This window comes from Pyxicephalus adspersus, chromosome 5, assembly GCF_032062135.1.
Source record: "Pyxicephalus adspersus chromosome 5, UCB_Pads_2.0, whole genome shotgun sequence".
NCBI classification, from domain to species: Eukaryota; Metazoa; Chordata; class Amphibia; order Anura; family Pyxicephalidae; genus Pyxicephalus; species Pyxicephalus adspersus.
In genome coordinates, this window is record NC_092862.1 from 66,030,433 (window position 1) to 66,056,352 (window position 25,920).

At 35.9% G+C, this 25,920-nt stretch overlaps 1 protein-coding gene across 4 annotated transcripts in view; it reads right to left on the reverse strand.

Annotated features, from left to right (window-relative positions):
• GMDS (GDP-mannose 4,6-dehydratase) overlaps positions 1-25,920 on the reverse strand; it is a 302,149-nt gene that overhangs the window by 137,749 nt on the left and 138,480 nt on the right. For all 4 annotated transcript variants that reach the window (XM_072411796.1, XM_072411792.1, XM_072411795.1 and 1 more), the window contains exon 8: positions 25,442-25,569. In XM_072411796.1, coding sequence (XP_072267897.1) covers positions 25,442-25,569 — 128 coding nt within the window. The remainder of the gene's footprint in view (positions 1-25,441; positions 25,570-25,920) is intronic.

A 25,920-nucleotide genomic window follows, 5' to 3' on the forward strand; every position in this document is an offset into this window, starting at 1 on the left:
TTACCTAAGGTTAATGCCACAGTTACGATTGGCATGAACACAATAAGTTTTTTTTAGCTTGCAGATCTAACCAAATAACATAGAACTTTAAGTACCAAAGTCTTTCCTAAAATGATAACAGGATGAGATATGAGAAAATAAAAGTAACCTGAAAAAAAGCACATTGAAGTCATCAATTCTGAATTTCTTTTGAAAACACAAATACATTTTACTTAAAACATCCTTCAGTCATCTTCAAATATTAGGTCTAAAGATATTGGCTCAGGAGGGTATGTGCATCAGCTTCTATCAGTCCAGCATGCTACATTTGTTTACATTGGATCCTTCTTAGCAAGAAAAGTGCAGTTCTGTGGCAGCGCTGGTGAGCTGCATGGAATTCTATAGGCCGCCTGTACATTAGCTCAGGACTAAACCATTTTATGGACATTTCTTCAGCTGTTATGCAGTCATTTTTCTTGTCATTCGTGACTGTCCGTGGACTACCATGAAAATATGAAGACGGAGTGCATGTATAAAATTTCTGTAATTTTCATAAAAACAACAAGCTCACAAACCAGTCTGACAGAAGCACTTACCAGACATATCAGATGATCAATTTAGGCCACACTTTATATTCACCATAAACTTTTCGCTTCCAAAAGAGGAAGACTGTTACATAACAGGAACATCAAAGAGCTCACTGTGAAAAAAATTTTCAGGCTATCGCAGTAATGTTTCAAAGATATCAGTATTTCTGTGACTTGTACAGCATTTAATTTGAGTTCACATACTTACTGTTTTAGCAAGTTAAAGAACTACAAACTGGTGTGTACTAAAACCTTTTTTACTATTACATATTTATATACATATCATGTAATTAACTATGGGGAAACCTTGAAAATGTACATATAAATCCAGTATTTGATCATTAAATGTATTCAATTACTTTAGTTAAAAGTTTAAAGGATGTCCTTGATGAGCAGCATACAAAAAACAAATTGGTATACAACAGTTGGCCATCTGTGTTTTAAGGAGCTGCTATTTATTGTTAAATGCACATGTACAGTGCGCTATTGTACCCCAAAACCCACAGATACAAATTCTTTGTACATTACAGTGCACTATGTTTGAAAAAATAGAACAGAACCTGTTTAATGCTTTGGAGCTGCACTGACAACCCATTCAGAAATGTGTGTTAGAGTGCGTTCTGTTTGGTGTAAGTAGACCTCAAGATTTTTGGCCATAATAAAGTTTTAAAGCTTAAATAACCTTTTTTAGTAATTTGTATCCAATTTTCCGCTTAACTGTTTGCAGCAGATGTACCCTGTTCCTAAATACAACTACCAAATTCTTCTTCATGTGCCCCAGATTACATCAAAATTGTCAGTACTGTGAAGTTCCTCAGCGTCCCTTATAACAATCTATCTTGATTGTTCTAGGCCAGAGTGTTCCAACTTCAGTGCTTGAAGCCACATACGGAGCCATTTTCTGATGCTTTGTAAACCATACCTTTCCAAATTTACCGCTCTCTGAAAAATACTAAAATGTGTGTGAATCCTGGTCAGGAGAGGAGTTGGATATCCTTGTGAAAGGTGATACAGCAAGCAGAAAAATTATGTTTTCTGTGAATTTTGACTCTACAAAATACAAAGAACTTTCTGATTTCAGCAAAGCAGCAATGTTTCCAGGAAGGAATTACTGGAAGTTGGTAGTGTGTTTTGAAAGTGGACCTACGGCCAAAATGTTTAACCTACAGAAAAAGGGTAAAAAATCCTTAAATATAAAGTAAAAATTAAATTTGTTTTTCCTAAAATTGCTTTTTAAGAAAAAAAAAAAGCGCCCCTTCTGTCTTTACCACTGTAGTGTTAAAGACTGAATGGGAGTACAGAGTCTCCTGGGATATGTGACGTATCCTGGGACTGCTACTTCTGGGATATGATTTTCCTGCACTAGTTTATGCCACCTGATCTCGCACCTGCACAGTGTAAGACTGGAGGATGTAGCCAGAAGAAGATGGCAGCGCCCGGAGCCAAAGGCTCTTCTGCTTTAAATGCCCCCTATTTCTCGCCCTCCCTGCTCTCCTCGAACCAAATATACTAACAGAAGCACTGGTAAAGATAGCATAACTACAGGTAAGGTGGAAGGTAGGATAAACTTGTCATGAAAGTGTCTTTTCAAATTGGTCGAAAATCCCTGGCACAAGAATGCACACCTTTCTTATATGTAACCTACAAGTAAATTCATTATTACACTTACTTAACAACTGCTTTATCTTGAGGACGCAGCTGTTACAGATGGTGAGCTCATGTAAAGCGCCATCACTTTGCAAATTCTACCCGTGTTTGCATAGGTTTCCTCCACATACTCTGGTTTCCTCCCACATTTAAAAAAAAAAAAAAAACACACACACACACATGCAGAGTGCCCTTAGACTGTGGTAATTATATATGACTATGGTAGGGACATTAGATTGTGAGCCCCATTGAGGGACAGCTAGTGACACGAGACTATGGATTCTGTAAAGCACTGCGTAATAGGTCAGTGCTATGTAAATACTGTGTAATATTAAAAATAATAATAACAATAAGAGTTGCAGGCCAACTAGGAACAGTGGCTAATAACTGGCTCTTTTTAAAAGTTACCTTCTGGGCAGCAAGTAAGTTCACATGTCGCCATCTACATCAGAAACAGATCCTGGAGAAAATGCAAGGCACGTGTATGAAATATATATTACTGTATGCTGGGTATAAAAATTGTGGTGTGAAGTGGGAGATTAAAAACAAATAAATAAAAACATGTTTCTCAGGCAAAATATATTCCATTAAAAAAATGAGCAAGAAATGCAAGAATGGTGCAAAGAAAGATGTTGCCTTGCACAATAAACTACTATTTATGTTTTAATAATTTGCAAGCATTTCCTTACTTACATTTTTAAGGCCAGAAAATGGGAGAACCATGAGGAGGACAAAAATGACCTTAGCTCCCCCTCACCCCCTGTGAACCAGTTTATTTAAGACATCTTAAATGTTAATCACATTTCTTGCTAAATAGCCCGTTTGTGTCATAAGCCTTTGAGATAATATTCAAAGACTTAGGCGGGTGACTAGAATGAGTATCATCACTTGCCAACAGTCTGAAATAAGCGGCTATTACTTTCACACATTCATTTAATGTTAATGCCATACACACAACTAGGCAATGTGTGCAGCCTGTATACCTCAGAGAGGTGATTTTCATACAGAGAGGGCATTTTAACCGCATGGAAAATTATTACACTTCACTAACAATGCATTTATTATACAAGTAAAACCAAGCCTTTAATTGCTTCTACTTTATCTTAGGAACATTTTTTTCTGGCTGTAAACCTAACAGGGCTTTATTGTGAACAAGTGGTTATAGTTTATGCATTTGGAACAATGAAGCATTAAAGTATTGAAAACCACTGACCCTTCTTAGACAAGCTAAGAGAAATTTTGAATACACACAGTACCACAAATATGCAGCATATTACTGCATCAAGCACAAAAAAGTGAAGTCTGCAATTACATGGTTTTGACATGACAGACCCCTGAAGTGACATGCTACATCTTACACTGTCATATCTTTACTGAAACAAGAATTTTTAGATCAAGGACCTTGGCTGCCTAAAGAGAGAAAACATCTTTTATATTAGCATTCTGCAAAGGTAACCAAGATATTGTGACAATGATGAGCTAAGGATGTGTAGTCTGAAATGACTTGTCCACGTAAAAAAGAAAAAAAAATTAAACAAAGCTACTGATACAAACTTGAAATGAATCTCAGTAATTTGACAAGTGCATGAAGCTCCATAAAACCACCAAAAGCCCTCTAAAGGCATCTACATATTCATTAATCCACTGTAAGAACTTTCTCAACACAAGGTAATGTGGTGTGGTGTGATGTAGTGCATTGGAAATGTGAGTTTGGGGTGCCATTAACAAAATCAACCCAGTGCATTATTGCACACATTTCTGTATTTGAGTTAATACAATAGGAGGAACAAGCCCTCATTCTGGAAAGGCACAATAATATTAGAAATACGGTCTACCCATGAAGAAAGCAGATAAAGCAAGGCAGCTTTGGAAGGAAACTTTCAATTGGGTATGAACCGGATTTAATGGAGGAAAAATCCATAGTAAACCCTTAATCCCCTACTTAATGTACAGCGTAATATGTTGGCGCTATATAAATCCTGTTTAATCATAATAATCTTTTTATTAGTATGTGATTTTTGTATAGGATAGTTAAAATTTGAAATTTTATGTGTACAAAAAAATATACTAAAATCTGAAGAGTGACTAATAATGAGATGTAAAGATTGATAATAATTTGATGTATAAGACAGAGATGCAACAATAGATTTTTAAAATAGACCAACTACAAATTATTCTCCCAGTCAAGCATGTCTTCATTTGAGTGGCATTTTTTCCCCCTGCCAATGCAATTCTTGGCAGTCGCATGGGTTCAAACTAACAACATTGTCCAAATATGGTGGGGAATTTCATGACTCTAGTGATATTAGAATTCTGTTATATATTTAACAAAAACACAGTCCACTTATTTGCCATTACAGTCCAACATATTAAGAAATATAAAATGCAAGAAAACCACTGACTCCCAGTTAGGCTCACAGTTATGTACTCTGTGTAACCATTGGAATGAAGTAAAACTTATTCACCAAAAAACATGTATAATCCCACTAACGAAGTGTAAATACTTTATTCAGAGCGAAATATATTGTCACATCAATCAGCAATACTTGCATTTAAAGAAAGCTATTTGTCCATAAAAAAAGTCATAGAAAACAACATTTTTGTGCATTAAATGAAAAAAAAACAATTGATGTACCATTAGACTTAAGGAATAGCAAATCAGAACTAAACTTAGAGAGATGATACACATTATGCAGCTAGCAGAATGCAAGGCAATAGCTGAAGTTTTATGTGTTTATATTTTGCAATTCATGGTTTCACCCCTCATCAACATGAAATGTGTACATATTATCTGTTTTCTTTATATACTTCACCCAGTGAAATCACAGGGTCGCTGTACTTCTTTATGCAATGCAGGCAGATCACATTTGAAGAGCAAGACCAACAATGAGCTTTACCTAGCATTCTGAAAGCATTAAAGCATGCTTTACCATACTGCTCTGAAAAGCCCTTAGTCCTGATGCAAGCAATGGGTTGACACTTGAAAAGTGTTATGCAAATATCAAAACATCCTTATGGGCGAGTATTCTTCTGGAGGAGTAAGCATTTTTAGGCATTTATATGCAGACTGCCCTAAGTAATTCGCACTTGGGATGCTATGCCTCCATTATTAAAAAACTAAAGGCTTGAAAGAGAAACGGGTGAATAGGTTGTATGATATGGAATGTACTCCCCAGGACAAGCAATGTAGTTGGATTTTTGACTTCTAGTGCACAATGTAAGAAGCTCACAGTAAGAATAGGAGGAGGAGTCAGCACACAACTCTGAATGTAAAATTTAAGGAAATACAAGACGTAAAAGATATTGCTGAAATGCAGCTCACCTGGATGCCATGATGTCCAAGCATTGAACCAAATCCTTGCCAACCTGACAGCCTTTTAATGTAAATGAACAGCAGATTTTTCTAAAATCATAGAGATCAACTTAGACCTGGCCTTGCACTCATTGTCGTGATCTTGAGAACTACTTCACAGTACAAACTAGAGAGGTTGATAAGGATTTGTAATAATTTAAAGTTCATAGTCTGGGCACAAGTGCACTTGTTATTTTTTGACAAATGATTTTATATGGGGGAAGTATTTGATCTTAAAAGCAAAGCCTGCAATAGCAGACCAACCTGCAGCAAATACTTGGTTTCTCTTTGTTACCCTGCCATACTCTTTGGCTACTTGGCTACAGGAAAATATCTTGTATGCTCATATGTTAGGAAGCATGACATACAGACGACAGATACAATGACACAGGAGGAGGAGAGGACCCTGCCCAGAAAAGCTTACAATCTAAGAGGTGGGCGATATATTGAGAGGGGATATGGATTGGTGGATAAGTAGTGAGGGTAAGTCATATGAGTGTGGACAACTTGTGCTCACTCATGTGAGAAAATGAGGAATTTTTTTTGAGACCAAAAGAATTTTATTTATTTTTATAAAAGTTTTGCACTTTAAATCTCTCTAACTTAACTGTGTGCAAAATGTTAACCAAGCAATAATGTTTGTAATTGACAAGGAGAAACAGAAATACTAAGCCTAATGAAAAATGACCATTGGCCCATGATAAAACATTAAATCATAGAAGTCGGCACCCGTGTTTTAAAAAGGATGCTTTGAATATTTGCTGGGTAGAGAAGCATTAAGCATTCATTTAGGGAGAGCCAGGTCAAGAAATTCATGCCTTTTCACTGGGAGGTGTCGTTTTTGGCATGTATGTCTGGAAAAATGTGAAATGAACACTAATTCACCATGCACAAAAAAAAGCAAAAACAACACCATTCATAGGAGTTATATTAAGTTATATTAAGATAAAAAATATATATCTTAACAAAATTCATTTATCATATTCTACTGCATGATTACTATAACCTTTGTGCAATTTGCTTACATGCCAAAAGAAAAAACAACCCAAGTCCAACTGATCACTTGAGTAGATGACCTAACACTCTAATATACGCTAGGTGTTAATGTGCATTATACTACATAAAAGGAAAATACATTTTTGTTTATTCGTTTTCTGACCTACCTAAAAAACAGAAAGGAAAATTGGGAGCAGTAATACCACAGAACTATGCAAATCCTTAATCTTACTGGTGTGCTATAATTTAAGTTGTGAGCCCCTTTAGGAACAGTTAGTGATATGACTATGAACTTTGTAAAGTGCTGCTTAATATGTTAGCACTATTTAAATACTAGTTATAATAATAACAAATATGATACTATAAAAAAATCAAATGTCTATTCCAACTATTCCAAACAAAAATCAAGAATTACATTACATTAAGACTAAAACAACTTACATACCTAACAAATCAAAATCTGTGTCAAATATAAAACAGAATTAAACTATATATGTATTAAAAAATAATACTAAATAACCCCCGCCCCCTAAAAACATAACAGGCACCTCGTACATTAAATCACAGCATTTGAGATGTGTGCATAATAAAAGACTGCTTTAACTGGGTGCACTGGACATTGGCTACATACAGCTCAAACAAACAAAAATGCCATAGCTACATTTAATTAAGCAAACATTCCCAAAAACACAGCTGCAAACTTTTTACTCCTTTTCCTGCAATTCCTTCAAGATAAAACTAGATTTTTTCCTTATTACAAAACTTGATCCGGGTTCACATTGCCAGCTCACCTCCAGCTGCCTTTACAAAGTTTCACACTAAACCCCTTGTTTATATCAGTGCTGCAATTAAGACTAGGCCAAGAGGAGACATCCCTGTGAGGGTGCCAAAAGTGCAAGGCAAAGACCTGACATTCTGTCTCTCCTTCTCAACCAGCCCCTCCTGGTTTTTCCATCATGACTGGTGTGTGCTGACACACATACATAAGTGCTAGCTTGCACACATATATACATACATACCAATCCCCCTCTCTAAAATCATTTCATTCAGTGGCCATTTCAGGACATTTCCAAAAGCTGAAGCTTATTTCTAAGTTGGCCAGTGGAGGGTTTCTGCCATACTGAAATCATTTCCAGAGCTAAATTGGGAAACTTGAGGCAGCTGGGCAATGTTACAGCTGGCTAAACTGAAGCGCGCAATAAAAAGCAGCGTGAATAAGGTATATTGAAGCTAAATTGGATTCGTGTGAAAGGGCATTTATTTTGAAGGTCAGAATTGAAGAATTAATGAACAGATGAAATTAAATTAGGTCAACCACAATATATTAAAAACATGCATCAAATTTAAGAAAAAAATAAAAAATTCTGCCTCAAATTGGTCACTTTACCTAAAGAAACATCATGTCTATAAAAACTGAAAACATATACCATATAAAATATCATTCAACCATAGATAATATGGTGTATGTCAATTGACTAGAAACACAAATGACAGATCAGGTAGTTGGACAAATAGGAAACTAGAAGAATTCACCAAATGAAGCTATAGATGACTTTGGAAAAGGAAAAAAGCCAATAATACCTAACAGAATACCTAACAAAAAATTGTCTTACTTTTTGAGTGTAGAAAGAACAGAACATGATGGGTCATGGTACATATGTCTAAGATTTGCATATGTATCAAGAGAAACATCTTTTAGCAACACAATCTGAAAAGTTTTCTGTAGAATGCCAACTGTCTCAGGACAATGGGTGTAGTGACATCTGTTTGTTCTTCATTACATTTCTTCTTTGCAAAGACCAAATGTAAACTTTGCTCCAAGATGACTGATGGGTAAATGAGGAATTCAAACTGCTATAATCTTTTATTCTCCATAGCAAAAAAAAGGAACATTGAGCTTTGCTGCAGCACCAGGTTTTTCTAAATATTTTTGGCAAGGGCTTGCAGCCATGAGACAATTTATTATAATAAGTTCCCTTATTATATGTCCCTTAAAGGTCAAGTGTTGCAAAAGATGTTTTAAAGAAATGCATCATTTACATAGGGTGTCATACAGCTCCAGACCGATCACCTGATTAATCCCAATTTTCCTAGGTACCTTTAAATGACCACTATAAATAAACAACACATAACAGTTTAATTTTGTGCTTGGTTTCAACCACCTTGATCTTCTGTGGAAGGACATGGGTTGGTCAATTTTTCACTAACCTTACAATACTAATGTTTAAAAAGACATTTACAAAGCACAAGGCTTTATACTCTGATGCAAATGCAGCACCTTTAATTTCCTTCATTAAAATAAATAAATAGTCAGTTCAGACGTGTCATGTGACCAGCTTTCTCACTGAATTTCTTCTGCACTAGAACACAGAATGACCTCTGTGGGACATCACAAGCGCCACACTCTGGCCTGCATGTTATTTATCACTCCTACAATGAAAGGGCAGTGTGGAGAAAACATTGTGCTATTCAAGGAAGAGTGGAAAACTACATCTTCGCTAAAAGGGCCCCTAAGTCATTCAAATAAGCTCAGGTCACAACTTAACAGTTCACACCCTCTGACACACCTGTCTAGATAAAGGAAATTTGGTACTCAAGGTAAACCAATATCAGCATTTCCTCTCCAGACAGGCATCAAGATTTAGTGGTCAAAAATATTTGAATAAAAAACAAATTTATAATGACTAAAGCTGCATCAGGATATACATTTAATAATGCATTGTCACACACTTTTTAGCTTAAGAAGAACACTTGCAGAGAGGAACAAACCATATACATAGTAAATTATGGCAATCACTGTAATATTTTGACACGGTAATGAGAGTACAACTGGTAAAATACAGATCTTTCATTTGTTGTTTATTTGGTGACAATTTTACATTTTCTAAGGGCAGGGTAAAAGAAAAATAACTTCATCTTCTACAACTGGCATAACCCATCTGAACATCAGTGGTTATGACTGAAGGATTATTCTGGACATCAGAGCACTGTAGTTAGACACAACACTGCTATCCAACCAAACCTTTTGATGCCTTTTTTTTGGAAGATTGGTTGGATATGTGTAAGTAATAGCGTAAAAGAAGGAAGCAATATAGATGCTCCCAGGTGTAATAGCTGATAGGTGGAGGCAAAAGAAGCTTCATGTAAAAAATGTAGTTTAGAACAGAAGATGTGAACCAGCAAGAAACCAGCCCTATTAGAACATGCTAGGCTTTCTAATAATTTCCCACAAGTCAGAAGGTTTTCTATTACAAAATATATATACCCTCCTAGTTCTAAACACATACATTCAGTGCACTGTTTGCATTACATGGGACAGAAAACATTTCAGGGGCCAAAATAAACTATACTCACCGTGTGCACTCATGCAGGTTTTGCAGAGTTTGTAATAACAGTCACCTAATACAAAATTAAACTCTTCTTTGAAGTCTGTGCGTTAATAAAACACTGCTATGCCATACCTGCTAGGTTGCTAGGATTACACATCTATCAATGTAAATTCTAAACAATATCCAAATAGAATTGAAAAATATCAAGCATTATTATAGGATGATAAAATCCAACACTGAATGAAGAGGAAATATTCTCAAGAGGCCAGGGCAAATGAAATGCTTATCTTTGCTTAGTAGACATTGGAACATGTGCACTTTTCATACAAGTTTAAAAAAAAAAAAAAAAAAAAACAAACAACAAAAAAATATACTTAAAAAATATTTGTGCAAACATCTTAACCTGCAAAAAAATTTGCTCAGCCAATGTTTTGATTTACTCAAAACCCTCTCCTCTATATACATAATTCAGGGCAGAGGAACTGGGCCAGAACAAACCAAAACTAGGCATTCCCAGGAGCAGCAGGAGAGAACTGTGAAATGAAAGGAGGAACGGGGCCCTGTCAATTGCAAGTCAATAAAGTATGTGGCTTTAATTAGCATTTTTCAAGTTGGTGACAGGTCTTCTTTAAAGCAATTTGCTTGTTGATGGACCCAGACCAGTCTGATTGGAACACAAGGGCAGCTGTTTACTTATTTTCATTATTTTGTTGGCAAATTTTCTGCACTAGACTGTGTAGTATAGTGAAGAATGACTACAGTTCTTCCTTCCTAAATTGTATATTGGCAAATGGTATATTTGGCATGCACATTATGTTTCACAGTGATAATATTTATACCTTCCAGCAGCAAAACCCAGCATACTGCCATCTTAGTACATTTATTATTGTCCTGCTGAAGAATAATAAGTGTAAACAAAAATATTTATCAAAAACAATTTTTTAGAGCAAAATAGAAACAATAAAAAAGATGAACAATATATCAATGACCAATTTGTTGCTAAAATACTGTATGCAAAATATTTAGTTCTCACCAACTTTTATTAGGTGCAAAATTATAAACATTTTTCACTAGCCCATTTGGAAAAAGTCACTCTTGAAGGATCAAAAGTTCCAATCCTACGTGAATATATAGTGTCCCTCAAATGTTGTAAGACAATCAAAAAGCACCGGTATTCTAAAATCCATCCCAATGTAAAAAAAATGTTGGCTTACAGATCACAAATGTGTGGCACTATTGAGATAGCTGCCAACATCTACAAAAATTGGTTTTATTTAGACATCAAATTTTTTTTTAATACATTACTATATCTCTAAAGTGAATTATTCTTATGCACCCAACGCATTAACAAGAAAGCAAATGGCTTCAATAAGGAACACACATCTGTTTAAATCTGTAAACTAGAGCAAATAAAATCTTTGGGTGTTCGCTCTATGACACACTTAGCATGATTGCTAATGAAAAGAATGGCCTTTCCTGACATTTTGTATACCCACACTATCTATAATCACAGTCTGCTTTTAACAAAATGGCTCTATTTAAATAAAACTACAGCTTTTTAAACAAATGCAATACTGTATAAAATAACTTTTTTTTGTATAAATAATTTTGAAAGGATGCTTAGCTTTTGAAATAGAGGGTGCTCAGGAAATATTTATATAACAATTTCTCATCATCTCTGAAAAGGAAAAGTAGTATAAATCACTGATGGGATAATGATTTTAGGGGCCATTTTAACTCACATTGAAAGAACTTGTGAGAATCACCAACACAGGGGAAAAAAGCAAAAAACGTTTTTGTTCACACTGACCGCTTATCTCGCCATTGCTGTAAAAGGTCGTCTTGGGAAAGCATTATTGATAGGGAGGGGCGCCTAGCCACCCACTCGGCTCCCAAGAGGATGCAAAAAGACCTCGAGGAAACAAATAGAGGTTTCACACAGATAATATTCAGTTAACTCTAAATGAATTCCAAATTTAAATTTTAGAAAAGGATCTGTAAAGTATTACCAACCAATTCTAAAAATGATGGAAACAACTTCAGGATCTAACAAGTTAGGTTTACCTTACTTACAATAATGGATTTCTGTTTACTAGTGCTATTCATTAGTTGCATTTTTATTACATATAAGGTCAAATTACTTCAACAATCATCAAGTACTTCAAGTACAATCATAATGTTTCCTGACATTTATTGCAAGAGGCTTATTATTTAGTGTCTTTACTGAATTTTTTTAATCACTTTACCTTCATTGCCGAAATATTAGAAAACCATTTGCTGCACATTGAGTACATTTACCAAAAACAAACAACAACTCTGTAGTATGAGGATCTTCCTGAGCTAATGAATACTTTAGGTAGGTCCTATATTTACTTTGTGTTAGTAGATCTTTAAGAGGTTGCACATTCCATTTGTAATGTGTGTAGTGAGCTTAATGGTAGAAGAAAGCAGGGCATTACTTAATGTAACAATGCAATAAACTGTTTTCTTCCAGTAATAAAATAATTCTAAAACAAGTGGAAACTTCCTTAGGATTAAAGGATTTCACTATACATAATGCCAGAAACACATGAAGCATCTAAAAGCTTTGTATAACTGGTTTTCAAACCCAAACCTTTGGCAAAAAAACCTATACAGAAATGTAATTCAGTGCATTCAAGTACAATGTAAATCACTTTTTTTGATCATGTTTAAAAGACAAGACTAAGTAGACTGATAAAATATATGCAACGTTTTAAAATTCTGAACACCCATGAAAAAAAAGTTAACAACTCAAAATTGTCTGTTGACTTGACCAAATATTATTAATAAACAGGATTTAGGTAAAAAAAAAAAAAAATACCCCACTAGCCGTTCTTTTCGCTCCTCCAATGACCGACTTCTGACTTCCTCACATAACCTCATCACACACATGACTCCAAGACTTTTCTAGAGCTGCCCCAACTCTCCTGAATGGTCTTCTTCCTCCTATTCGGCTTGCTCCTACTTTCTGCTCATTTAAAAGAGTACTCAAAACCCGGTTTTTCACACTTGCCTACCCATCTTCTTCTGTCTATTAAAACCATACTACTTTCTACCACTACATATCTCCCCTCCTATTGTGTTACTTTCTCTACCGTCTAGATTGTAAGCTATTCGGGGGAGGGTCCTCTCCTCCTCCTGGGTTACTGTCTGTATTCGTCTGTCATTTTCATCCCCTATTTAATGTACAGCACTGCATATTATGTTGGTGCTATATAATGGCCCCACACTCATTCCTTTTTCAGCCTTTGTAGCAAGACATAACGTGTTACCTGATCAAATGCACATCCTAGGTGTACAAATGTACATGCATAGAGTTTGTGGGTTATTAATGTTTTTAATGCATTTAATTAAATTTAATTCATTTAAAAAAAAATTACAAAATTGTGTTGTTATCCCAAGGGGGTGTAACATGTACCCTATGTAATTGTGATCACACCAACAGAAGTGATTAGCAGCTTGCAGTCACCCACATCACTTCCACTTAGAGTGTAGCTGACATAGATGTTAACAGTAGGTCAGGACCAACACCCCCCTAGCTCTACAGATTGGGTAACAATTTTAACTGTCTATTGATTGACACAAACAAAAAAATAAAAGAGACAAGGATCTCAAGTATTTCTCTACCTGTCTCTATTTTCACTTTAAAACCTGTTCAAAGTGTCCTTAACTACATATATAAACCGAAGTAACCAAGGAGAGTAAGAAATATTTTCAGATCCATCCATATATTGGTTTTATCTGCACACATAAAGAGCTATATGACTGCACAGCATTAGAAATGTGACATCCCTTAAGGGCCTGGTATTCTGCAGGAGGCATGCTATTGTCTTTTACAACACCGGGGAACTATGCAGAGCAATCTTCCTTAGAGCCCCATATCCCATTCCTGGCTGCTAAAGAGTGGGCACCCTGACAGCAATTTATAGGTAAAATGTGCAAAATACTTAGTGAAGGAACAAAAACTAAATTAAGTTTTAAAAATTTTTTTTTATGTATCTACAGTACAGCCATATTACCCAGCACTTTACAAAGTCCATAGTCATGACACTAACTTTCACTTTCATAATCTAATGTCCTTACCTCAGTCATATGTCATTACCTAACTGCATGTTTTTGGCATGAGGGAGGAAACTGGAGTGCCTGGAGGAAACCTCCACAAAACATGGGAGAACAAACCTGGTGAGGTTTCTTTTGCTATTTAGCTTTTGCTTTTGCTGTCCTGTTTAGGGAGATTTACCCTTATCTATGGACGTGTACCGAAACAGGAAGTGAACAAAAATCTCTCCAAAGTAAGATAAACATTGTCCTAACGATCACTACAAAAGGGGTACCTACTGGTAATTTTCTTTCTGTTTTGAACTCACCACAATATAGTGGATTTGTCCTCACTTTCAGAGTACCATGAGGTTACTTAGAGTAAAAGAATCTCATAAACGAGGACTCGAAAATAAAAGTCTATTAAGATTCTAATCTTCCCCAACTCTACCCAAAAATAAAAGGAAAATATTTGTGTTCAAAAATTGCACTTTAATGTAAAAATGATAACTATTATAACAAAGGTGTAATGTGACATTGTTTGAAATAAAACAAAAATGCCAGATTGTTACCATTCATCATTATTTCACTAAATAACTGTTCTGAGGCCCACAGATTGCAGACAAGTGACGAGCTTTATTAAACAGTCTCATGTAAACAACACAAAATAGAGCCCTTAGAATATGTTTCAGAACAGTAATGAGGAAAGCAAATCAGACACCTTCATTAAAATACATCTGGGATCTGACAAAGAAATAACATTCTTTGTGGCACATTTCTGTGGCTGTCTGACAAATGGTCATTTGAACAATTATAATCAGGCTCGAATTAACAAACTCAATTGCTTTAATTATTTCTTCTATTTTTATTATTTTTTGGTCTCTTTCTAATGCTGCATGGCACAAAATATGTCTTGTTTCCTGAAAGCTAGACGCCATAAAATACATTGGGAATATGTGGAGTGCTGATTCCCAATTCCCTCCCCCTCCCTCCTTCATCACCATCATAACTACCTTGTCCTCTTCCATGTTCTTGGGTGGGCAGATGCATGGCGAGTCTGCAAGCAGTATTGCCTGAATTCAGCAGCCTTCTACTCTCCTAAAGCACATCTGGGCTTTATATCAGGCCTTTAATTAATCCTCAGTGAAAGCCAAGCAATGACATTTTGACTGAGCAGGCTCCAGTTTTGGACAGGTCGTGATTTATTACGACTGAGTCCCAACCAACTTTGATTTATTTCAGCTTTGGGGAGGAGGTTGAGCAGAGAACAGAAAGAGCACTGTTGCTGCTAAAGTGTGTGACGCAAGGAAGAACCTACCATCACTAAAACCAAAATGACAAAATTCAGACACATTATAGGAAGGGGGAAGTAATGTGCTCTGCAAGTCTAGCAAACTTTGCTAAGCACAGATTGTACAGATTGTCTACAACTGACCATTAGGAAATTTGCGTCTTATCTAAGAAAAACAATAAATCCCAGATTACTCATTAGGATTAATCATCTGCAATCTGAAGGCCGCAGTGAGGGAGGCTTGCTGCTTCTCTCCTGATGGACTATAGCTCTTGAGAGGAAAAGGATATTAGCTAGTACCCACAAGTCTGCCAGGGATGGATATCCTCTGTAGGTCATTATTTTTAAAATTGAATGTGAAATTATTATTAGGATGTGCAGAGGCCAAAATAGCTACTTATATGGGATTTTAGCCAATAGAGAGAAAAAAGTTGAAGAATATTATCTGTATAAAATATAGAGCACAAATTATGGAGTTACAATATACAGTAACATATTTTTAACTTTTCCCTACAGATTTTTATTAACAACAAAACATGAGTGACAAACTACAAACTAAAGGCTCGTGTAGGAGAGTCTAAACAAGTTTAAATTTCAATTACTATGTAATGCACACAAAAGCCTTAAAAATTTAACAAAGCGGGACTAAACTAAATTCTCCTTCCTTTATGTCTCAAATGCTACTCTGTATTTATATTCAAATGCTCCCCTGTAATCTGACAGATTACAGTGGGAGGTGCACCGTAAAAGAGGCAGGTCTAGTTGTGATCAGGTGCTAATTGGCAAGTCAAATGCTTTTGAATTAGCAGTGGCGACATTGATAGCTACACCCTCAACAATTTATTTAGTCCCACTGCATTCCAAGCCCATACAGTCTGTGTGAGAATGGCAGCTCTGTTCTGAATTCAGAAGCAGTGCTGCATTGTAGCATTGTAGCCAACTCATCACAGGAAGCTCATTCGGAGGACTTTACTGGTACACTTTGCAGGAAAAAAACCAAGTGTGGATTATTTTATAATTAAGGGCTTCAAGAGATTTTTTTTTAGTCATGGGAAGCTACTAGTTCTACTTGAAAAAATCCTTGCTAATAGGATACAGATTTAAAGCTGAATGAGCTGATTCTATACTATTAATAATATACTGATACTTGGTATCATCTGAAAATATTATCCTTATTTTGATACATAATAAACTGAACAAAGGGTTCTACAAAACACGGCAGGCCAAATTTTCTGGTTGCTTAGTTGACATCATCAGAACATTAGCTGAACTTACCAGAAGCAGATAGTAGGCCATTTCATATTTATGAACCTGAACATACACAAGGTTCTTACAGTATACATAATTTTTTGTACACTGTATATTTGAGGACAAATGAATGGCAATTATAATTTTGGTGAAGGGTGAGAATACCCTATACAGAACTATGCGGTAAACTAAGCAATGTAAAGTACCATCTATTATATTCTACCTACTATTGTGCCTATTTGTTACATGTTTGGGCTGTAACAACATCTATTTCTAAGGAAGCTTAAAGATATTTTTTTCTCATGTCTGCAGCAATGTACAGATAATATCAGGCAGCATGGTTGCTAACACACATTTTACAGATTACAAATACAGAACACAGGTTACAAGCATTAGAAAACTGGTATATCAGTGAACATAATCGTGCATAGTCAACCTTGGATTAGCCAGTTTCTGAAATTTCAAACCTCAGATCAGCTTCAATTTCTGCACCTGAAACCTGCTGCAGCTATCATTTGGAAAAGGGTAGGTAGAGGGAAACTCCACTGAAATGAAACTACACTGGAAACAGAAGGGCCGCCAACCAAACATCACATCAGAGGAGACTTTCTAAACAGAAGTGGAAGGGCTGAGGACACACTTTGCATGAAACAAATGGTAGCCTGGTGAGCTAGTGGCAGCACTGTATTTTTAGAAAGAAGCAATCACACGCACGGATACAAGACTTCTCTAGAGCTGCCCCAACTCTCTGGAATGGTCTTCCTCATCCTATTCGGCTTGCTCCTACTTTCTGCTCATTTAAAAGACCGTGCAAAACCCATTTTTTCATACTTGCCTACCCATCTTCTTCTGTCTTTTGAAACCATCACTACTTCCCACCACTACATATCTCCCCTCCTATTGTGTGTGAAATTCCCCGACCTACTAGATTGTAAGCTCTTCGGGGCAGGGTCCTTTCCTCCTGTATTACTGTCTGTATTAGTCTGTCATTTGCAATCTCTATTTAATGTACAGCGCTGCATAATATCTTGGCACTATATAAATCCTGTTTAATAATATTAATAATAATAATAATATTATTAACCCACTGAAATTCGGCTTGAAAAACACCATGATGGCTGACAACTTCAGTCCACAAAAATGCTACGTGTTGACTACCCACAATAGGTGGATTTCTGGCAGATCAGCAGAAGTTCTACTCTTGTAGGGTCTTAAACTAAAATCTTAAAATTTGGAGAAATTGTGTATGTATTGCAAAGAAGTACTTCATATGTCTTAGACCTAAAAGCAGCCTAAAAGATCATTTCTACTAAGCAATTTTCAGAAAAAGTATAACAATGGCTGCCTTTATATTTCAGTCTTTACAGGTTTCCTTTAAGCTTATCAGGAAACCTGTAAAGACAGAAATATGAAGACTGCAATTGTTATCCTCCTTCTGAAAATGGTAATCTTCTAGCTATGAAGCTGATCCAGTGTCTTCAATATATTTGAGTTCCTTCACTGAAACAAAGCTACTGATCAAGAATGTTTAATTTCACAACACAGGTAAGGATGCACCTTTCTGGGAAAAATTCTGTCTATGTTTTGTTTCCGATTATCAACCAGACTGGAAAAATTTCAAACAATGGTCAAGCCTGGTTGCATGTCAGTGACTTACAGTACTAAAACCAGACACAGCCAGGCAGCTGTATTTTCAACAGGATGCCAGCAATGGTAGACTGTTCATTTTTCCTAGGACAAGTTTCCTTTATAATGAACTATAAAGCAGAATGCCAAATAGTAAAAACATGAGAGAATGAATGGCCATTTAAAGTGAAACTAAACATACTAGCAGGCAGAGTTTAACAGCAGGAGATGCCCTGTATGTCTTCTGCCATAAGAAATCTATTTTCCATTTAATTAGGAATTTATAAAAATAGTGTGCAAACTGCAGTGCCAGGACACAAGCAGCTGTGACAAGTCTAAAAAAAGTCATTTATAGTAACATACATTTATGAGGATCTACTGTATTTTAAAATGGTTAAATATCAATATGCTATTATGATAAAAGAGCTTGGTTGAACACAGGGCTGTGCATGTGTTAAATTTCATTATAACCCATCCCGCACAGCAACCACAATATTCTCATCTTAACAAGTATTAGGAGTTATACACAAGTCTCTCTTTACCACTAGGAAGACAAGTTTGTTGTTCTCTTGTGTGAGGTAAAATCTACAAATACAATGTGCGAAGACACTACATGAGCTTTACACCACCCAAGAACTGTGTATGAATTACAATAACTAACTCATGCTGAGAAGGTCAAACCCCAGCCGTGTCAATTTGCAAGTAGTGAACCTTGAAGGTCAAGGTACATATTTTGGTTCAAGCACCAGCTTTACCACTGTGAATTACCACCTTACCTAATAGTTTTGGATGAATTAACAATAAGACAACATTTTTAAGATTGAATACTTTTGATGAGCTCACTGAGCAAAACAAAGTTTAATAAAAAAACATACCACCTATTTTGTTTCGTGTGTGTGTGTCAACAAAAATGGTATTACATTTCTGCAGGTGAACACATGATGACCATACACGTTTAATGTGAATAATATGGTCACCTAAATGCAGTAATGTAACTTTTCACTTCTGCTCTTATGAAGTATAAGGGCTTCATAATGTTAATGTCTATAGATCAATGGCCTGTAATAATATTGACAGAATCAGCCTCAGTTTGGTTCCAAAGTTCATTCAGCAGAACTGGTTGAAAAATTCTGTATGTCCCAAATCTTAACACTTTTAAAGTCAACATGTAAAAAAATTTTGATGGTATGTTGTAGTCTCTGCAGAGTAACTACAGCAGTCAAATGCACAAAAATGGCATGAGAAGACAACCAGATTAATTGGAAAAATTGGGCAAGTTAAAATAAAGTAGATAGGGATGTGTAGCTTTGTGAACAACGGTGACACAAAGTGATTGTGATTCAAACACATAATAGCTCTCCTTCAGATATGTACAAACTGTATAACTTTCAATATACTCAAAGTTGTGTAGTTTTATTTTTCTCAGTGAAAAAGTGACCTGCAGTAAGTTCTAAATATTCCAAAAGTGCAACTACAAAAAAGTGCTCCAGTTCCCAAAGAAGTAAAAACTAAAGTTACACCCCCCCCCCCCCCCCCCCAACATTATAACATCAGCAGCATTCTGATTAAATACTGACATTTGGTTGGTCCCTGTAAAACCTGACGAAAATAACCAGTATTCTGGTTGAATTTGACTTTAACCCAAACCTGAACAGCAAGACTACCAGGAATTTATTTTCATTGCAGGTCAGTTGAAACAGGCCACTGTCATGTAAATAATGGAGTGTGTGAATGCCTCCCGAGCCAGGGTTTTTCTGGACCTTGGCCATGGCAAAGTGATTACATGATATGCACAAGTAATTAAATTACTTCATATAAATAAAAGTGCTGATAACAACACTTGTGTACTAGAGAGCGAAATGATCATCGATTTTAAAAACTGTTAAAATGTGTGTCTGTGCCTTCTTTATTCTCCAATAAATTGCTCTTCAATTTTCTTTATTAAAAAGTGCTCACAATATTTCTCTAAAAAATAAATACATTAAAAAAGTAGTTTGTTCCCATGACCGCTAATGCTCATGAGCTATCGCTGTAGGATCTGCTTTAATCCAACAAAGGTCTCCTCTATAGAGGAGGCGTCTAATTTTAAAAGAATAAAGATAATTACTGAACAGGTTAGACTCATTTATGCTCCAGTGTTATGGAATCTGGAAGCTATAAACATGAAAGAATTACAGCATGATCTAATTTTTCCAATCAGGCCTGTTAATTTTAAAAACCACTGATGTTACAAGGGTGGCCCTTACAATCACGCAGATTTACCAAGTGAAGCACAGGAAATATAACCATATGGTGCTATTTTCTTATACATGCTTTGTCTGGAATTTTAAACAAGCATTAAACCTGTCTGAGCAAAATTGTTACTTAGTCAACAGGTGACATAAAACATACTTCTAGTACAAGGTCTTAACTGAACACTAAATGTAAGGGTCTATTTAATATTGCATACATTATATCTGTGTAATTTAGTGAAAAATGAAAAATATAATAAAAAAGCAACAGAGGTTTTGGGTTTGCTTCACCTTTAGACCTATATAACATGGGGGGGAATACCTCGAAATAACCACTAGTGTGGTGGTTGGTGGGAAGAATGTCTTTTATTGTTGGTCACTGGAAAGAACGATACCCTTTACAGATCGCCAAAAGGGTAATTGGTATCAGTTTATTTTACATAAAAGGCACCAATTGCTCATTGCTCAAAGAAAGCCCTAGCAACCTCTAGATGAACCCTAGGGTTTCACTAAACCCTGGTTGGGAAACCCTGCTCTAGGCAGTAATGTTGTAAAAACTCCCATCGAACACATGTGTACACAGATTTTGCATAGACTGAATACAACTGATCCAATGAATTGGATAACTTTTTAATCTGGAACTTGAATAAGGTTTAACATAAGGACAATAACCTCTTTTAGGTTAACAGTGTAACTATGTCCTTTCTTAGTTAGCTTGTGTTACCACGTGCAAATACTTTCCAATTTGGTGACAGGTCTGCATGGACTCTGAAATACACCAGTTCTGGATGCACAGTTGTCTCAGGGGTATAAAGGAAATATTTGCATGGCTTTACTCAATATCCCTAAGTGAGGAATGAACCTACTAATTTTGTGAATAAATGAAATACCCTTTGTTCCCAGAAGACTCTACTGTGCTGATCACTGCTTCAGTTAAGAGCTTTTTTGGTTCCTTTTTTAGCACACCACAGAATAAATTGTTGGGTTTTATATTATAGAGAAAGGATCAACGCTTAGAACTTTTGATAAAGTCTATGAAGAAGAACCCTTTTTTGACCTATGATACAATTCACTTATGGAGTATGGGAGATATATTAACTATTGAGTTTATTACTGCAGTAATTATATAAGTGTAAGGTTTCACTGGGTGATTAACTAGGATATGCCTCCTATAGCCAGGAGAAGATGTGAGCTCTTGAACAGCTGCCTGTTGTTTATTTTCACAGCTTAAAGACGCAATGAAAACATGAGCAGCAATGAAAGACATCATCAAAATGAGTCAACGTTATGAGCGGTCCTATCCATAGGGAATTCCTTAAAGTCCATCCTTCTGTAAACTGAATGGCATTTTTATGTGCCCATCATGCAAAGACTAAAAGATTTCCTGAGTATTTTAGAACTTTACTGTAACGTAAGTAAAAGGCAGATTGAAACAAAGATATCTTATTTACGAAGACAAGAATGCTAAGGTGCACCTAATGTTTCATATTTTTATCTTTTTATTCTGTTACCTTACCTGTGTAATCTAGGAATGAGGAACTTTGAGGTACCATACATCCAAAATCTCAATTCCAGCTACAACATCAGCAAATATAGATTTTTTTTTTCAAACCGTGTCTATAGGTTAAGGTTATATATTTTAATAAAAACATGCAGAAAATGTTAATTTTCAATCATCTACTTAGCAAAAACAACAATAGATTTAATGGTGTACTGCAGAAAAAGTAGGCACATCTTTGGCCTAGGTCGCTGATATTGCTTAACTGCCCACCAGTCTATGAAAATCTTTGTAAAATTTGTGGGTTTCCTTGCATGAACTGCCTGTTTCAAATTCCTTCCACAACATTTCATTTGGATTGAAATCATGGCTTTGACTATGCCAGCTCATATTCCTCCATGTTTTCTTTTTAAGCCATTCCTTGGTGGATTTGCTAGTAAGCAATATATTCAGACAGTGGCGTAAGGTTCATCCCGCAAGGCAGTCCCGCAAAGTGGGCAAGGCCGTCCTAAACAAATTTCGGAATGCCTGTTAAAAAATATTTTGCTGATCCTTTTAAATCCTTGCCATACTCATAAATATACAAGCTTCTTTATGAGGATTTGATTGATGACATCACACATATCAATATCAAAGAGAACACTCTGGACATCTAATTATTATTAGAATATGATAGGTAATATTCCCTAACGAAGTTCTAAACATTGGCAACTAATTTGGAAAACTTGATACTTAAAATCTGCCTTTTCAATAATTAGGATGATTAAGCCATACTAATTTTGTTCACGTATATCACCTTTACCTGTAAGCACTGCCTGAACGAAGATCTAATGTTTGCCCATTGAAATATAATAAAATGAAATTAACAATGTCTATGTGCGAGTTTTCGTTCAGCAAGATTTTGTGGATGAATATTTCCATGCAGCTCTTTCATCCAAACAGGTGGCAGATTCATGTATTCCACGACTCAAGCTAAAACATTCATATGGTTCTTCACTAGGCGGGATTGATACTTCAGCAGCCCAGAGTGTTTGGATTTATATAAATGCGGTCTACTCTCCCTTCTGGAAGCAAATAACTCAATCTATCAAGATGCCTTTCCCTATGCATTATCACTGGAAATATCTATATGTCCTCCTGGCTGTGATAAGGCAATCAGTTCCACAGATCAACCATGTCAATCACCACATAATCACAATCAAGTGATGTCAGCCTCTCAGCATGGAAGAACTGTGGGCAGTTTACAAGAGACTATATCAACAGCAAAACGGAGTTGCAGTGTGTAATCCTTCATTAGTGCTAAAGTTTGATGACAGTGTAAAGCATGATTCTGTGTAAAGCATGATTCTGTACACTTGTGTCTTTACAAAAAAGGTTTAAGTTGTTAAGAAAAATTCTGGCAAAACACAATGTTTTCATTTAGTCACTTCTACCTGGTAGACCTGAACACAGAGGATCAGCAAGACAACTAAGAATACGTATGAATTGAGTAGTATGACGCTTCAGACACAGAAAACCCAGGAAACAAGGCTTCGCTAACACATATTGATAACATTTCTATTAGCATAACTAGACTTCAAAAAGTTGTCCACCTAATACGTAATATAACATCTTTTAAAACTTGCCTGTCTTCTGTCTCTTAAAACCCTCACTATTTCCCACTATTCCATACCCGCCCCCTATTGTGTGCCGCTTCCCCCACTTCCTAGATTGTAAGCTCTTCTGGCCAGGGTCCTCTCCTCCTCCTGTGTCACTGTCTGTATCTGTCTGTCATTTGCAACCCCTACTTAAAGTACAACACAGCGTAATATGTTGGCGCTATATAAATAATGTTTAATAATGATAATAATATAGTGAACATTGGTGGGATGAGTCAATGCATATTCCTTTATCTTTCTAGAACATTAATAACAGCATAACAGGGGGTTACTTAAAAGCTTTGCATCCCAACTGGACCCCTATAAAACACCTCAGTAGTCACGGTATGTTCTCTATGACTAAGCAAATTTCAATGTAATCCATTCCATTTTCAATCCAAAAATGTATTGGTTGCCTTGCAAAACTAATATTTGGCTAAATAACTTCTGTAATAAAATTGCACAGAACCTTTTTCAGGGACAGGGGCAGCTACAAATAGAATGTAATAAATGCTGCTTTTTAGCACTATATTAAGTACATTTATACTTTATCAATAACAGGGAGGTCCCTCTTATAACAACCTCATAATAGATAACAGATCTTCACACAGAAAGCCTGATGAAAGAATCGTCTGAAAACAGAATCATTGGATTTGGGTGGTTTAATTCTTAAACAGCACTGCTGCTATTCCTGTGACAGGACAAATGTGTTTAAACACAAACACTCAACCTTCTGGAAGCAGCAATTCTAGTATTAGTTACTAACTTGGCTGTGCTTGTAATTTTCTACCTGTATCCAGTGTTCTGATAAAACTTCACACAGAAGTAGGAGGGGTGCCTGCAGTTTCCTTCCTTGTTTGATGCAAGTCAGTGGGTTGCTTTCCTCCAATTCACAAACATTTTGAAGGTACCGAAGTAAACCAAGGGCTCACCGATTTAGATCAGACATTTCCTTTAATGTGGAAAACTGCCCTTTCCAGATGAATACTAAAAGTGTTCTGTACAATGCTGTCTAAATATATTTAGTGCCAAAAGTAGCACAATATAAGGCATCTCAATGCAATTTAGAGAACTTATTGGAGGGATTCCTAATGTCCAGGGCATAGAACTGGATCTCTGAATAATTGGTAAAACACTTAAAACAAGATGTTCTGCATTATTAAACTGGAAATCAAATTGGAGAAATATACTTGATGTTTGTGATGACATGTAAGTAACATTGTCAATAACTGTACTTTAAGTCTACGGATAAATTTGACAGTTTAGTGGACAGACTGGAAGGACAAATTGGGCAAACCATTAGGTTTGTATATAGGAAATGGCCCTGACATCATTTTAGCATGTCTCAATATTTGATTCTATATTGAAATTAGGAATATCTTCAAAATTAACAGTAAGAAATGCCTTAAAAATGTACCAGTTTAGCATTCCTTAATAGGACTGTATAGGAAACATTACTAGTTATTTTATTATGTGTAACAAATCCTTGAGAAAAAACATCACAATAAAGAACATTTAGGCATAGAAAAAGACCTAATACAAAGTTGTGATACTTGCTTACACTTACCAAGTTGTACATTATAAGAATAGCCGCACATTAATGTATGCAGAAAAATTACAAATTTAATTACGGACAGTTTGTGCATGTGGGAATCTTAAAAGAAAAGTTGCTAAAAACACAGGTAATCTTCCCATAAGGAAGAAAAAGATAAACTTTCATTTTCCTCAGTATTAAAAGATTTATTTTGTGTTCAGGTCATGCCTAGGGTAAACCAATTTTCTGTGAACTGTCCACACAAACTGGGAACACAACAGTGTAAGCTGTCCTTTACTGGCAGAAAGAAAAAAAACTCACAAGTCACCCCCTGTAGGTCAGACAGTGTTATTTAGCAATGGTGCATTAAAAATTTCAGCCACACAAAATCACTTTTATTATGAAGGGATTCTGGCCAGTAGCCTACCTCAACATAGTCCTTGGCATGACCCCAATCTCTCTTGGCATCCAGATTTCCAAGGCTGAAACTCTCCATCTGTCCGAGGTGAATCTTAGCTACTGAACGGCTAATTTTTCGGGTTACAAAATTTGCCCCTGGAATAGAGATAAAAGATATTGTTAGAATTGTCCCGCCAAGGACTTAATGTCTGGCAGATTACCATTGGTTCTCCACCTCGGAGAAATTTCTTTTATTCCTCAATCCTCGTCTCTGATCCCTTCCTCCCCCCTTCTAAAACCCGTGGCATCGTTCATCATTTGAGTAAGCTAAGAAGCTTCAATTGCCAGAGTTGCAAGCTCTACTTTCACATCTTTTCTCTCTAAAACTTCTTAAGCATTCCTAATTCGCTGCTTCAATATTCAATCTAGGCAGCAAGCCAAGGAAAATCAATTGGAATGTCAGTTTATAAACATAAAATGCAAAAGGTTATACAAAGGGAAACACTA